Source organism: Drosophila simulans, chromosome 2R (assembly GCF_016746395.2).
Source record: "Drosophila simulans strain w501 chromosome 2R, Prin_Dsim_3.1, whole genome shotgun sequence".
In the NCBI taxonomy this organism is placed as follows: domain Eukaryota; kingdom Metazoa; phylum Arthropoda; class Insecta; order Diptera; family Drosophilidae; genus Drosophila; species Drosophila simulans.
Window position 1 is genome coordinate 7,037,218 of NC_052521.2, and position 12,839 is coordinate 7,050,056.

The window sequence follows — 12,839 nt, forward strand, 5'->3', positions numbered from 1 at the left end:
AAACTTGCTGGTGACACATGGTCAGGCCCTCGAAAGGTGCGTAATTTTCGAAGTTGCGACATCAATATATATATAATCGTCTTATCAGTTCGATAGTGTTACGCATATTACTCAATGGAAGTTACGTTGATTTCAGCGGAAATGGTCTGCCATGGTCAGGAGCGAGAAAGCTGTTATCGGAAGCTTTCAGCGGAAGGAAGAACAAGACAGTTCGGCTGGGCGTAAGCGTTCCCTGAGGTTAGTAACTCTTCAATGATTCACTGCATCATTGCACTATCTTTCTTGTTTACTGCCTTTCGCTACAACTGCTGATAGCCGTATCTGTATCTTTAGCTTCAGTAATTTTCATTCCACTTGAGCTGGTTGAGAGTATCCAAACAGTCGCCGATTTAAGATCGGCGGGAGCAAGTTCGTGACATATTCATTATGGACTTCGTACGACTACGAATACGAATACGGGTATGGGTATCTTCGCTGTGTGGGTGGTGTCATGAACGTCTGGCCGATATGGGGACACTTATTTATTTACAAGCGTGCCTACAAATGAATGGAGTTCCTGTAACTACACTCAAAACTTCATGTTATACTTCAAATCAATTCAATAAATTAAAATGTCACATTTATAATCGCAAGATCTTCTTATTTCACGGCTGGCCAAAATGCAGTTGAACTGTATGCTTTTTAAGAACTTACCTTAGCACACTATACACAACCCATGTTTTCAGTGTATCCAGGAGTGAGTGGCGTATCACCTGAAATTGAACAATGACTCAATTTGAGGTGTATCGGCTCGACTGCTCTAATATGGAAGTGCGCCACTGGTCGGACATGCGATTTACATACTACCATTTCCCAAACGTGCGAAATCGAACACGCTCCTCCGCAGGCAGGAAATCAAAGCAATTACTAATTGTGTTTTACACAGCCCCAAAAACTTTCTCAGCGTGACGCACACCCGAATGCGACTTATGGCCAAGTGGGCAGGAAATGCCAGCCCAATTGACCTTCCCCCATCCCCATCCGCAGGCAGATGTATCTGTGTCCGAGTAATTAATTAAAATATGCATCCAGTGCATGCGGTTCTACGCTTTCCCTGGACACGTGCATTGCTCTCGTCTCGCCTTGATGTGTCCATCTGGGAGTGATTTCCATTTAGTAGGTCCATTAATTACTTTCAGAGGAGTTTGGCTCATTATCGCTCTGAAAGTGTCACACGGCCAAGCGGATATTTATTGAAAGCATTCAGTCAATGGCAAGAGAAAACAAACAATTAATATAGAAACAAGTGCATATTAAAATTCCGTATCCGATTTGCATAAAATATGCCAAGCTGTCAACCGAATTCCCAAAAAAATGGCATACACCCGCATACTTTGCGTATTTGCCAACAGGTTGCGGGACATCAAACAAAAGATTTTCATTTTTGGCCGCCGCTGATCGACGTCTTTATGCCCTATCTCAGAGTTAAACAAATTTTGGTTTTTAACAGCGAGCTTTTAGCTCGATGAGCAATCGAGATAAGCGCGAAATTCGGTACAAAATTTATGAGTATAGTTCTGACACTCTTTTTTTACACCTGAAAGCAGAGTCATGGATAAGTGGTTTCAAAAAAAAAAAACACCAGCAGAAGAGCTACCCATTAGCCCTCTTTTTCCCATGAGTCAACAGCCTCTGGGTTTTGTGGCGCTAGGCAGATGATAATCTGCCAAAAGCTGACGCACACTATACGTAAAAGCTGGGAGATGTCTATGGGCTCATCCCCGCGAATCACGCAAAATTCGGCAGTCGCAACAAAGAAAGCATTTTAATATGTACGCAATGCACATATGAATGTACAATCGAGAAATTTACATTTAAATCTTTACATTTCAGTGATTCAGACCAAAAGCGAAAGCACCAAATGAATAATATTGAATATTTGGATTAGCCCTTTCATAAAACAAAATTGTCCCTAAAATTTTGAAAAATTAATCTTAAAAAAAAATAAAAATGTACTGATGTATGCGATATAAGCTGCATAGCATATGTCTAAAAGTATGCAACCCAAAGTAGTTTTGGTGGTGTTAGAACGCTTTCTAAACTAGCCAGCAATATTCATATTCTAAATCTCTTTGGTGATCCTGTATAATATTTCTAATGTCTGTTTAGTTAAAAACTTAAACTTGATCAGTTACTTTCTTTCACCTCAATTTTAGATAGTAAGTTCTAAGTGGCTAATAAGACGATCTTATAAATCTTAAATACTTAGGTGCTAACAATCAGAGCCCTAAGGAGTCGAACTACACGGCCCAAAACTTTGATTACCCTGCCCAGAACACACTTATTCGACTGATACAAAGCGGATCGGCGCAGCCACTTTCCTCGCCTGTTTGTTTCATTAACTGCATAATTCAAGCAAGTTTGCCAAAAAGCCGCAAAAGGCCAAGAGTGAGATGCGAAACTGCATAACTTTGGCCATACTTCAGTTGCATTGCGTGTAATATTTAATTATAAGAGGACGCCGCCACTCCGCCCGCCGCATTCCACGAGCGTTGCAACTTTACGGCACTTGCCAATTGCACTTTGGTGGCAGCCGCCTCCTTGGGGGCGGGGGCGGGGTGGCATAAACGTCTTGAGAGGGCATAAAATATTTAATTGTGTCACGTAACTTTCTGAAACTGACTGGCGTACGGATAGATGGCATCCCCTATATACTTCACTGGCAGAACAGTATGCATTACAATTTTAATTTCCGAAGTGGCGGGGGAAATGAGATTACCAGACGTCAAGTGCTGAACGAAATTATCTGAGTCGTCTAGCAGGGCGATTACCATATGAAATATACAGCTTTATTCATTTGCTTTACTCCTTTTAATACAATGACGTAATTAGTTTATGCTTCCATATAAAAAAAATATATGAGTGAAGAGAAATTTGCCGCCTGGCTCATTCATCAGTTTTCAATTTTCAATGAATCAATGCGATTAAATTCCGCTTTCGGTTTTTCGTAATTTGTTACCTTTACAACTATGCTGAGCAGAGAGTTTCATCAGATGCAGTTAAAGTGTTGCTTGTAGTCGAGTCTTTGTATTTCGTATGATGCGTATTATTTTGCCATTCCTTAGAGGATTCACACACATTTTATATAATTTCTAGATCTGGGCTGCTCTCGTAATGGTGTTGTGAAAATTAAAATGCAAACAGCTAGACAGTAACTCCTTCGTTGGAGCTGCGCGATTCCAAAACGCGTCGCCGACAACAAAACGGGATCGTAAAATAATTTAATGGTTAAATTAGGAATATATACGGGCTTAGGGCAGCGTGTAACGGACGTAGGGCACCTCCACATCCTCGCCATCCACATCGTTGCAGCAGATCTCGAAAACCAGGGATCGCTCGTGCGGCTCCAGGCGACGCTTGGACACGCGACGCACGACCTCCGACATGGGCAACGGCAGTCTCTCAGAGCACTTGGCCTTGGGCATGAAGAAAGAGTACAGCATGGACACGCCCTGCGAGAGCATGGTGATCTTTAGCTTTTCATTCTCCTCGAAGTAGTTGAGGAATTCCTGCAGCGACAGCTCGCCGGTCACCTCAAAGCGGTCCCACAGCGTCCACTCCTTGCCGTAGTATGTGTTCTTGGCGGCAGGAAGCGGCTCAGAGAAGGCCATGAACGGCAGTGCCAGGTTGGCAAAGCCATTCTTGAATTTTACGAGATCCCGGTGGCCGACGATCAGCTTAATCACCTCGAGCACAGCCAAGCCAGAGAGCACCGACGTGGTGGTGGCAATAGCAGGTATGATTTTGCCAGCAATCAACTTGGACTTGTGGCGATCCGCTGGCGGAATCTTGTAGTTGGCGGCGCGTAGATTTGAGCAGGCCACAATGAAGTCCATGTGCAAGTTACTATCGTCGTCCTTTTCAAACTCAAGTGGCGTGATCTTGGAGCTTTTGTCGGCGTTCTTTAGTAGCTCTGTAATGATCTTGTCGACACGATCCTGGTCCAACTCGCCGTCATCGAAGTTATTGGCCGAGGCGGCGGCTGCTGCCTCATTGGTCTCGATTTTTACGCCCGAACGGGGTTTAAACTCGGGCACCTATTAATAAATAATATCAGAAATGGTCCCACCAGACGTTATTAATCTCGAACAACTAACCTTAACCTTCTGCACCAGCTCTTTGATCGTCTCGCGATTGCGAACCTGCTCAATGCCATAGACCTCAGCTCGGAGATTGGCGCCCGCGTAGATAAAGTCGAGGTGCATGGGATCGTTGACATCAAAGACCAGGGGATCGGGGCAGCGCTTGGGACCAGACCAAAACGGCTGACCACTGGAGGTGATCTGATCAGGTGGGAAGTTAAAGAGCAGCTGCTTAATCTGGTTAACATATTGATCCTCCCAATAAAGACGAGCCCACTCAACGCAGTGGGCGAAGCTCTTGGGTTTGTCGTCGATCAGGGCTTTCTGTAGAAATAGATTACCATTTAGTACAGCATATAAGGCGAATAAGTAAATTCTATCCTTACCTTGATGGAATCGAGGATCTCCAGAGGCTGAATACCAGGCAGCTTGGCGATTCGCTCGGTGAACTGAGGATCAGCGATGTACTGAGCAGCGTTTTCTGCAGACTGCTTGAAGACACCTTCGAAGGCGTCACGCGCCCACTGCAGAGTGTGCTCGATGGCATTGGGGAAGTTCTTCAGCGTGCAGATGGGAATACTCTTCTCTGGGGGATCCTGCGAGGAGCTGTAAGATTCGGTGGCAAAGGGCACAATCACCTGAACGTTGCCCAAAGTTCCAAGAGTTCCGGTCTCGACGAGCGGAATGCGGTTGAAGATGCATTTGCGATCCATATATATGCGAGCATCCACGTTGTCCAGCGCATTGGCTACACCATCCAGCTTTCCAAAGAAGTCTTCGGAGAATACCTTCTCCGTTTCGGCGCCAACGCGCAACTCGTATGCGGTGACATTCACCTCCGGATTCATCCGTTTGATAGCGTCGGCGGCCGTCATTGATTTAGGCTTCTGCACATCATGCGGGCGGAACAGGAACTGCCGGTTCAGATTCGACTTCTCGATGAGATCCATGTCTGTGACAAAAATCTGGCCATTGCCAGTTCCCAGGCCTAGCATTCCAAAGTTTTTCAATAGCTCACAACCGATGGCTCCGGCGCCGACAATAAACCATTTCGAGTCAGCCAACTTCTCCTGGAACTTCTTGCCAAATATGGCAATCTGAGAATCGTAGCGCGAGCCCACGGGCTGAGCATCCGCCTCCTCGACACCCTCTGTGGGCAGACACTCCAGGGCGTCGAAGTACAACCACTGGTAGATGGGTGTGAATTTTCCACTGCAGGCCTTAAGCACCTCCTGGGCCACAATTCCACCAACGGCCGCGTCCAGCGGGCACGTATTACCCGAGCAGATTTTGGCGAATTGCAGCACCAGCTTTTCGTCGACTTCCACGTTGCTGCTAGCTCTGACCACCTCCAGGAAGCTGTTGGCGTCCTCATCGTTCCACGGACGCGGCAAGGCTCCATTATGGGCCTTGCGGTAGCAGGAGAGGGCATTGAAGGCCACGTGCAGCGTGGCCGGAGAGTCTAGCTTTGCAAAATCGGAGATCAAAAACTCCGGCTCCTCAGTGGCCTGTGCCAGGGGCTTGAAGCTGATGGTCTTGGGCATCTTCACCTGTGTGGCCACTCCTCCGCTCTTATATTCTCCAAACTTGCTGGTGTCTCCGATGCTAAATGTGTAGGGTCCCAGCACTGTGATCTTAAGGGGCTGGCAGCCGTTCAGTTCCTGCATGCCCTGCACCTCGGAAAAGGTGACGTAGTCGCCGTCATTAAAGCCATGGCGCGTCTCGTCCAGGCAGGTGACGACTCCCTGTGCGTCGTGCGTGATACTAGCTATCATGGTGGAGATCGGCTGTGTGCCATCCTGGTCGTAAATGGTAAAGCTCTCACCAAAGTCACAGAACACCTTGGCGAACAGTCCGCGCGTCTCGGCGATGATCAGAGCAATGCCATTTTCATGGGCAAACTTGGCAATTCTCTGCTGCTCCTCCCCGTCGGAGTTGGTCAGCACCACAACGCGAAACTTGCGCAGGAACTCCTCGGAAAGCGGCCCCGTGTGCGAAACGGTGCGCACATAGTTGTTTAACTCGGCCAACTGGGCGCAAGAGGCCTCCGCACGATTCTTGCCGATATCGGCTTCCGTGAGATAGAATTGCGACGACAAGTCATGGAGCTGCAAGGCAAACGAACAATATTTAATATATATATCAATGGTGATGAAATCAGCAGACGGGAGCCATGACTAACAAAGGAAAATTGGTTTTGTGCTGAGTGTACAGCAAAGACACCTTTGTCATTAGAGGAAATACATTTGTATGATACAAGCTAACTTTAAATTGAAAGGCTATTAACTACATAATTTATATATTACGGTTTATGTGAAAACCATAGATTTTAACTTGAATCTTTCAGTGCATAAAACAAAACCGAATGGTTGAGCAAAAGGGAATGCAAAAACAACGGCAGCGAGCGATGCCCATACGGTTGTCCCGCTCACACACTTTTCGCATGGCGCAGACATTTTGAGGCAAATAGAAAAAGAAGGAAAACCGAATTACACACACAAAACGAATTTTTTGCAAGCAAATAGAGATGTTAACCTAACCTTATTTCGCGCGGAGTCTAGGATAAAGAAATCAAATAAAAACTGAATGATTCACTAAGACCAGGGATGCCAAATCAGCCTTCCAGGGCATTTCCCGCGTCCGCTGGAAAATTATCGATTTTTTCTTCGCCCCACACACATACCCCACAAGTTGCTGTGTCATGCAAGGTGATCGATTTCACGCCGCCCAGAATCACATTCTTGGCTATCTCCAGGCCGAGTCCTCCCAGTCCCGACAGAAGGATATCCGAATTGGCCATCCGGCGCATCGCATCGTGACCCAGGACGTACAATTGGCGCGAGTACAGCGATTCATCGATATCTCCGCCGGCGGCGGCACTGTTTCCAGCCATGTTGCTGCTTCCTTCCAGTTGTCGGTTATTGGTGCTGTTATTACTGTTGTTGTTGCTTGAGCTGACGTTGTTGTTGCTGTTACTAGTGGCGGATGCACTGGAGGAGGCTTCTTGCGATTCTATTGTGGTGGTGTTCAGGTAATTGCGCTTCTCCGGCCGCTTGCTTCCTTCCTTTTCCACTGCTGACGAGGTACTAACGTCGTCGCCGCTTCCTTGGCTCTGTTTCGGTTTCTGCTTTTCGGCTCGCTTCGTCGGAGCATTAACGCCGCATGTGTCAGAGGTAGACGACGATACGCACAATTCCAGCTGGCGCTCGCTAGTCGTCTCGCTCGGGCACTTGCTCGAAATGTCAACGCCGCCTGCTTTGTCGTGATTTTCGTAGTTGTTGCTGCTACTGCTGCTCGTTGCTCCGCCGGCTTCTTCCTCTTCCATTCCCATTGCCCCCACTCCGTCGCCCAACAACTCTAAACGCCTTTTTTTGGCCAGCGGCGAATGGTCACTTGAGCTGCAGGCTGGCGAATCGGCCACCAATTGCTGACCGCTCGACATTGCTTCCTTGCTGAAATATTGGCAATCGAATTTCCCAGTTGCGGCTGCACCGCTCGCCCTCTCTCTTTCGCACACACGCACACTGCAGAACGCGGACACACGCACACGGCTGGACACACAAGAACGCTATTGCGTCCGGAAGTCAATTTCCCGTGGTTTCTGACTTTCGTTCTAGGATAGCGGATCCTGTTTCTGTCCGAATTTCTAACAACGCACTCCCAAAAATACAGAACACGCACGATCGAGTTGCAGTATAGAATTCACAGTAGTGTGGCCGCGGCTCTTGAAATTGGCAAGCCTGCCCAGTGTGACCGATCTGTTGGAATTGGAGGTGGAACAATATCGATTTTAATGTGGTGCTATCGATATTTTTACCATTATTAGTTATGTTTCTTGGTGGTCCAATTATTTCACATTACTTCAATTAGTAAAGACACGGTTTTATTACTTATTATTATTTGTAATCTGGCAAAGTAAGAACAAATGAATTTACAAAATCAAAATTGGTAAGCGAGGCAAATAAAACCAATTTAAAATGGTGGGTTGTAAGCTCAGCTATGCACAGTTAAGACTCGACCCTTTAGTGTCACTCACTTATTTAAAAAACATTTTTTGGAGATCTGGCAGGCCTGCAACTTGTTTAAAGGCGGTGTTGGTAAACACAATATATTTGAAATCGTTTCTGTGGTCATGAGTTAATTAGATGTCAATTTGAAATAAAATTGTTTGCCTCCCCATATTTTAGTTCTTGGGCTTATGTTCTTAGTGCACCTACTGAAATATTAGATTTGTTAGAGTTTGTTAATTCTTTTAAAACCTGAAGAAAGAAACGCTTCGGGTTTCTACAACACCCACAACCTCGTATAACGAAAATTTATATATGGCTGGCATTTTCACAAATTTGTTGACATCCAATAAGATTTCTTTGCTATGGAATGTTTGAAATTTAAATGTATTAATTGGTAAAAATTAAAGTGTTGATTATAAATATGCTGATTATTAATTGTGGTGCAAACACAACCCTGATTCCTTGATAGTAATCTTTATACCACCAGCTTGACTTCCCCGTTATTTAATCTTATGTACTTAAAAGTTTCATCGATCTGTCGTTTTCAGGAATTAAGATGTATCTTATAGCTTAAACTTGCTATTTTTAATGCATGCCATTTGATATATAGATTGTTCTTATTTTTCTAAACAATTCAAAAATTGTGTTCTCTTCTTCTAAAAATAAAGCAGCATTCATAATATTTTGAATAAATAAAACATATAAGGATATTCGTTTTTGTGATTGACATAATATCGATCGAATAATTTATAGTATGAAAGTTAATTTAACAAATATATATTTCAAACGTAGAAATATAAACAACCTCATAAAAGAAGTGTTATTCAGAAGAATACAGACTTCGTCTGCTTCTAAGCCATTAGCTCGAAATTGAAGTATATCCTTCAATGAGTTTGCTGGTCATCAATCTGTCGGCACTTGAGGCAATTATCCTGGCCCAAAAACCCCGATCATGGCACGCGCCCCTCGGCAGTTGTCCCACTCACCAACACCAACTGACCCACGGCGAAGTCCTTCGGTGTCGCTCGGTCCTGGCCGGGTTCAATATCCTTTGAGAGCGGCTAATCTATTTTCGGTCGGGGGTCCCTTTCTGCTCTGTGCAACGGTAGTCGAGCATGAAAATGCGTAAATTTCCACGAAAAACAGAGAGCTATCCTATCCCAGTTTTCCGAGCGGCGGGGGTGTGTCCTTTTCAAGTGTTGAGAGCGTGCCATTAGGAGAATGCAGTACGAGGGGCAACAGCTGCAGGATCTGAAGCCCGGATCTCGTCGCACAGTTGCGTAAAATGCATTTTAATTTACGCCTACAGCTGCGCGAAATGCTGCTCCCGTTTTAGAAATTCCCCCGCTTCCACCGCTCTAATTTTAGTCCGATCTCGATAGGATCGAAAACTAGCCGCGGACTTTATCGCGTGCGGTGTGTTCCTCGTCCTTGTCGCGTGGTATAACCCGAAAAACACAAATTCCTGCCAAATTAGCATACTGATCCTGCACGGAACGAGCGGGGGTGTCTGCTGCCCATCTGTCCTCCAAATATTCTGCATCGCGTGCCCCCGAAGAGATATAAACATGCATACGTATGTGGAATGCACTCCGCCCTCCCTAATTAAGCACATCACATATGGCCACGCATCATCCCTATGCAAATATTCACCCATTAATCAATTGGGAATGTAATTTGAATATGAAAGGCCGCTGAAAAAATGTCTGGCACTATTAATTTCGGCGCTGTCAGCGGCTGGCAGGGTAGAAGTGCCTATTTCCAAAAATTGGCAAAAGGCTTTGTGTTTCTTTTTTTGTCCTACACCATATTAACAACAACTGGCCAAATTGAATTTAAAAAGAACAAGAAACACAAAATCATTAAAATCAAGAGAACTGCAAGGTTTTTTTTTCATAAATATATAGATAAATGATTAAACTCTCCTTAAACTGTTATAAAAGCGTATTTATGTGCCCTTCACTTAAAAATTATACTTAAAGGTCCAACTTTTTTCTAAAACATTGGAAATAACACGAAAGGCACGCAGCATTAATTTCCTTTGTCACTTAGGTGGCATTTTTAATACTCCGCTTCCTTTCAGAACGACAATTGTTCCTTCGACTAACCCCAAGATTGTGGAAAACGACTCCTTGTTGAGCCACAACTACCGAGGAGCCCATCCAGCCCAGTGTCTCGAATTGCGTTTATCAAAGAGAAAATATATCTCTTCTTGCGATCAACATCTTCGTCCTATTGCCACTAAATGACGAGCTGTTCCCACACTTTAATTGTCTGGGAAAATGCGCTTTATCGCACAGCCATCATCATCTAGAAGGAGGAAAACGATGGAGAAAACAGTCGCAACAATTGAAGAAGTGTTCCCTGCCGCCTTGGAAAATACGTTACAAATCCAACGCTTCGGCGATTTGGCTTTGGGCCTCCAGTGAGTTGGTCAAGTGGATTGCAGTTGCTGCTGGTCTTCTTCCCCTATGCGCTGTGCCAGCTCTTTCTGGCCTAAATACGCGCCGCTTTATGCTCGCTGAGTAACGTGTGAAAGTCGAGGGAAGCGAATGGAACTCCGAAGGAAGTGCTGGCTGCAATTTTGATTTGGCCCCGCGGCGGCGGCATTGTTGCAGTTGCACGAGGGCGTGGACAGTTGGCCACAGGTGAGTGCGTCTGCTGCCCAGGTAACTGCTAATTGGGGCCCATGGCGGAGTTCGGAGAAAATGTGTGTGATATAATGAATTATAGATTTGCCAATGAATAAGGCGAAGTATTAGTATAGTAGAAGTAGTAGTAGAACAAATAATTAGGCACTCATTTTTGGTCAGCTTCAGTTTATGTTACTCTGATGAACTAAATAGCTATCAGTTTTTATCTGTGCACTGAAAGTCCCACCGAATGCAATCAAAATATTTACGAATGCAATGGAGTGTGAGCTGTGCGGGGCAGGAACTCGAGTTGCCAAGGTGTGAAAGGACAATGCGGAGCTGTGAGAGCTGTCAGGAAAATGCAAATGCCGACTTACCTGGATCTCGAGAAGGGGTTGCCAACAATGGCGGGCACGACAAAATATTTTCAACTATTTCGAGTGTCTTTTGCAGCGCAGAAAGGGGAGGAGGAGGCAGGAGGAGGCGATCCAGGATTTATGTATGTAAATGCCCGTCCAGCACTCGAGTCGAAGGGCTGGAAGTCGAAATTAAGTTGTAATCTTTGTAATTTTTGTCACTCCAAAGGGGTTGACAGCGGCCAGCTGCCTCACTCCTTTCGTCCTTGCGGAGTCCTTTCTTTTCTTAGTCCTTTCCTCGCATTTCTACCTTCCTGGGTCGACAGCATAAAGCGACACATTTGTTTTGTAAATATTGCGTTTGTAATTAATGCGCGAATATCGAGAGACACATTTCTCAGTTTCTGGCGTTTTGTCTTTGGGCACATTTGCATATGGGCCGCGATTGGCGTCATTTTTCAATTGAGAGTCATTTTTCACTATGGCCAAAGGGTTTGCCTATTCAAATTTCATTCAACATAGATTAATGGGTTCAGCGTTTGCCGTTTGGGAAAATTTCGAAATTTTGCGAAATTTTGGAAATTAAGAAGATGGAAAAAGGAATTTGAACAATGAGTAAAAGAGGCAACATTTGGTAAGCTAACTAAACTCAATATGTATATCAATATGTAAATCGCAATAAAGTATCTTGATAAGTCCTACAACTCCTATATGTACAGTGATAACACGTCGTTTGAAGTATATGTTTTTGAATAAACTTGCTCATTACCATGTGATTAATTTGCAAATATGTGAATTTTCTCACTCCCTCCGCCGGATTTCCCTTCCATTTGATCAAGCCATCAAGCAGACTTTCCTTCGCTTTTCCCACTTCGAGGCGAACTCATCGAGTGATAAATCAATTGAGTTTCCCATTTAGTTTGGCACATGCAAAATCATTTTGCAGAAATTTGTAAACATTTTATTGCAACACAAAGTTGCAACCCTTCCCTTAAGGCGACAAAGTGAAAGACAATGGGATTCGCAAAACGGACAGATGATGCGTAATCCAGGCATCTATAAATTGTAACCCCTTGCATGCCGCACCGAAATGCAGCGAGGATCGGATCGGATCGGATCGGATGGGATTGGATTGGATCGTAACTTTGCATATATATGCAGTATAGTATAAGGAGTAAATGGAGTCTCGGTTCGGTTTATTGCCCATGCATAATCCCTGTTAATGTGCTTACTGCGGACAGCATTTGAATAATGCCCAGTTAACGCTGTAATGTGCTTAGTCGCAATCTCGCCATCTCGGGGATTCTCGCAATCTGGAGGTGTGTTGAACACATCCTGTCTGGGAATCGGTGGTGCTGACTTTAATGTCTTAAATATCTGATACTCTGCTCCATGCTGTCTGCCGCTTGCAACATTTTTATTGGGCTCGGCGCGCAACGAATCCATCAATTTAATGGCCAGGCAGGAATATGTTTTTATTTGCGATCAGGCTTCCGAGCGAAGCGAAGGCGACACTTCCTGAAACAAAAGAAGCCAGCAAAGTAGGCAAAAATCGATGGCATAAAAAGAGCTGAACTGAACGGCCAAGAATCGTTACAACTGTCGTAAAGTCTCAGCGACTTTAAGCTGCTTATGCGAGCGGGCTGAAAAATTCGTATAAAATGTATTATGTGATGGTCGGATGGATGGTCGTGCGGAGCAGTTTGCGGTTTATCCTTT

At 44.9% G+C, this 12,839-nt stretch overlaps 1 protein-coding gene across 1 annotated transcript; it reads right to left on the reverse strand.

The window, feature by feature from the left end:
- Nucleotides 1-2,806: 2,806 nt before the first annotated feature.
- Nucleotides 2,807-7,901, reverse strand: LOC6733750 (ubiquitin-like modifier-activating enzyme 1). Its single transcript, XM_002080758.4, has 4 exons — nucleotides 6,805-7,901; nucleotides 4,508-6,229; nucleotides 4,137-4,445; nucleotides 2,807-4,076 (listed from the first exon to the last, which is right to left on the reverse strand). Exons 1-4 carry the CDS (start codon nucleotides 7,561-7,563, stop codon nucleotides 3,291-3,293), a joined length of 3,576 nt encoding a protein of 1,191 aa, XP_002080794.1. The 5' UTR covers nucleotides 7,564-7,901; the 3' UTR covers nucleotides 2,807-3,290.
- Nucleotides 7,902-12,839: the final 4,938 nt, after the last annotated feature.

Excerpts from the sequence above, each read along its gene's own strand:
- LOC6733750 (XM_002080758.4), bottom strand. The coding sequence starts at position 7,563 with ATGTCGAGCGGTCAGCAATTGGTGGCCGATTCGCCAGCCTGCAGCTCA. Across the intron at positions 6,230-6,804 it reads ATGACACAGCAACTTGTGGG|CTCCATGACTTGTCGTCGCA; the intron begins GTATGTGTGTGG and ends TTTGCCTTGCAG. Across the intron at positions 4,077-4,136 it reads AGCTGGTGCAGAAGGTTAAG|GTGCCCGAGTTTAAACCCCG; the intron begins GTTAGTTGTTCG and ends ATTTATTAATAG.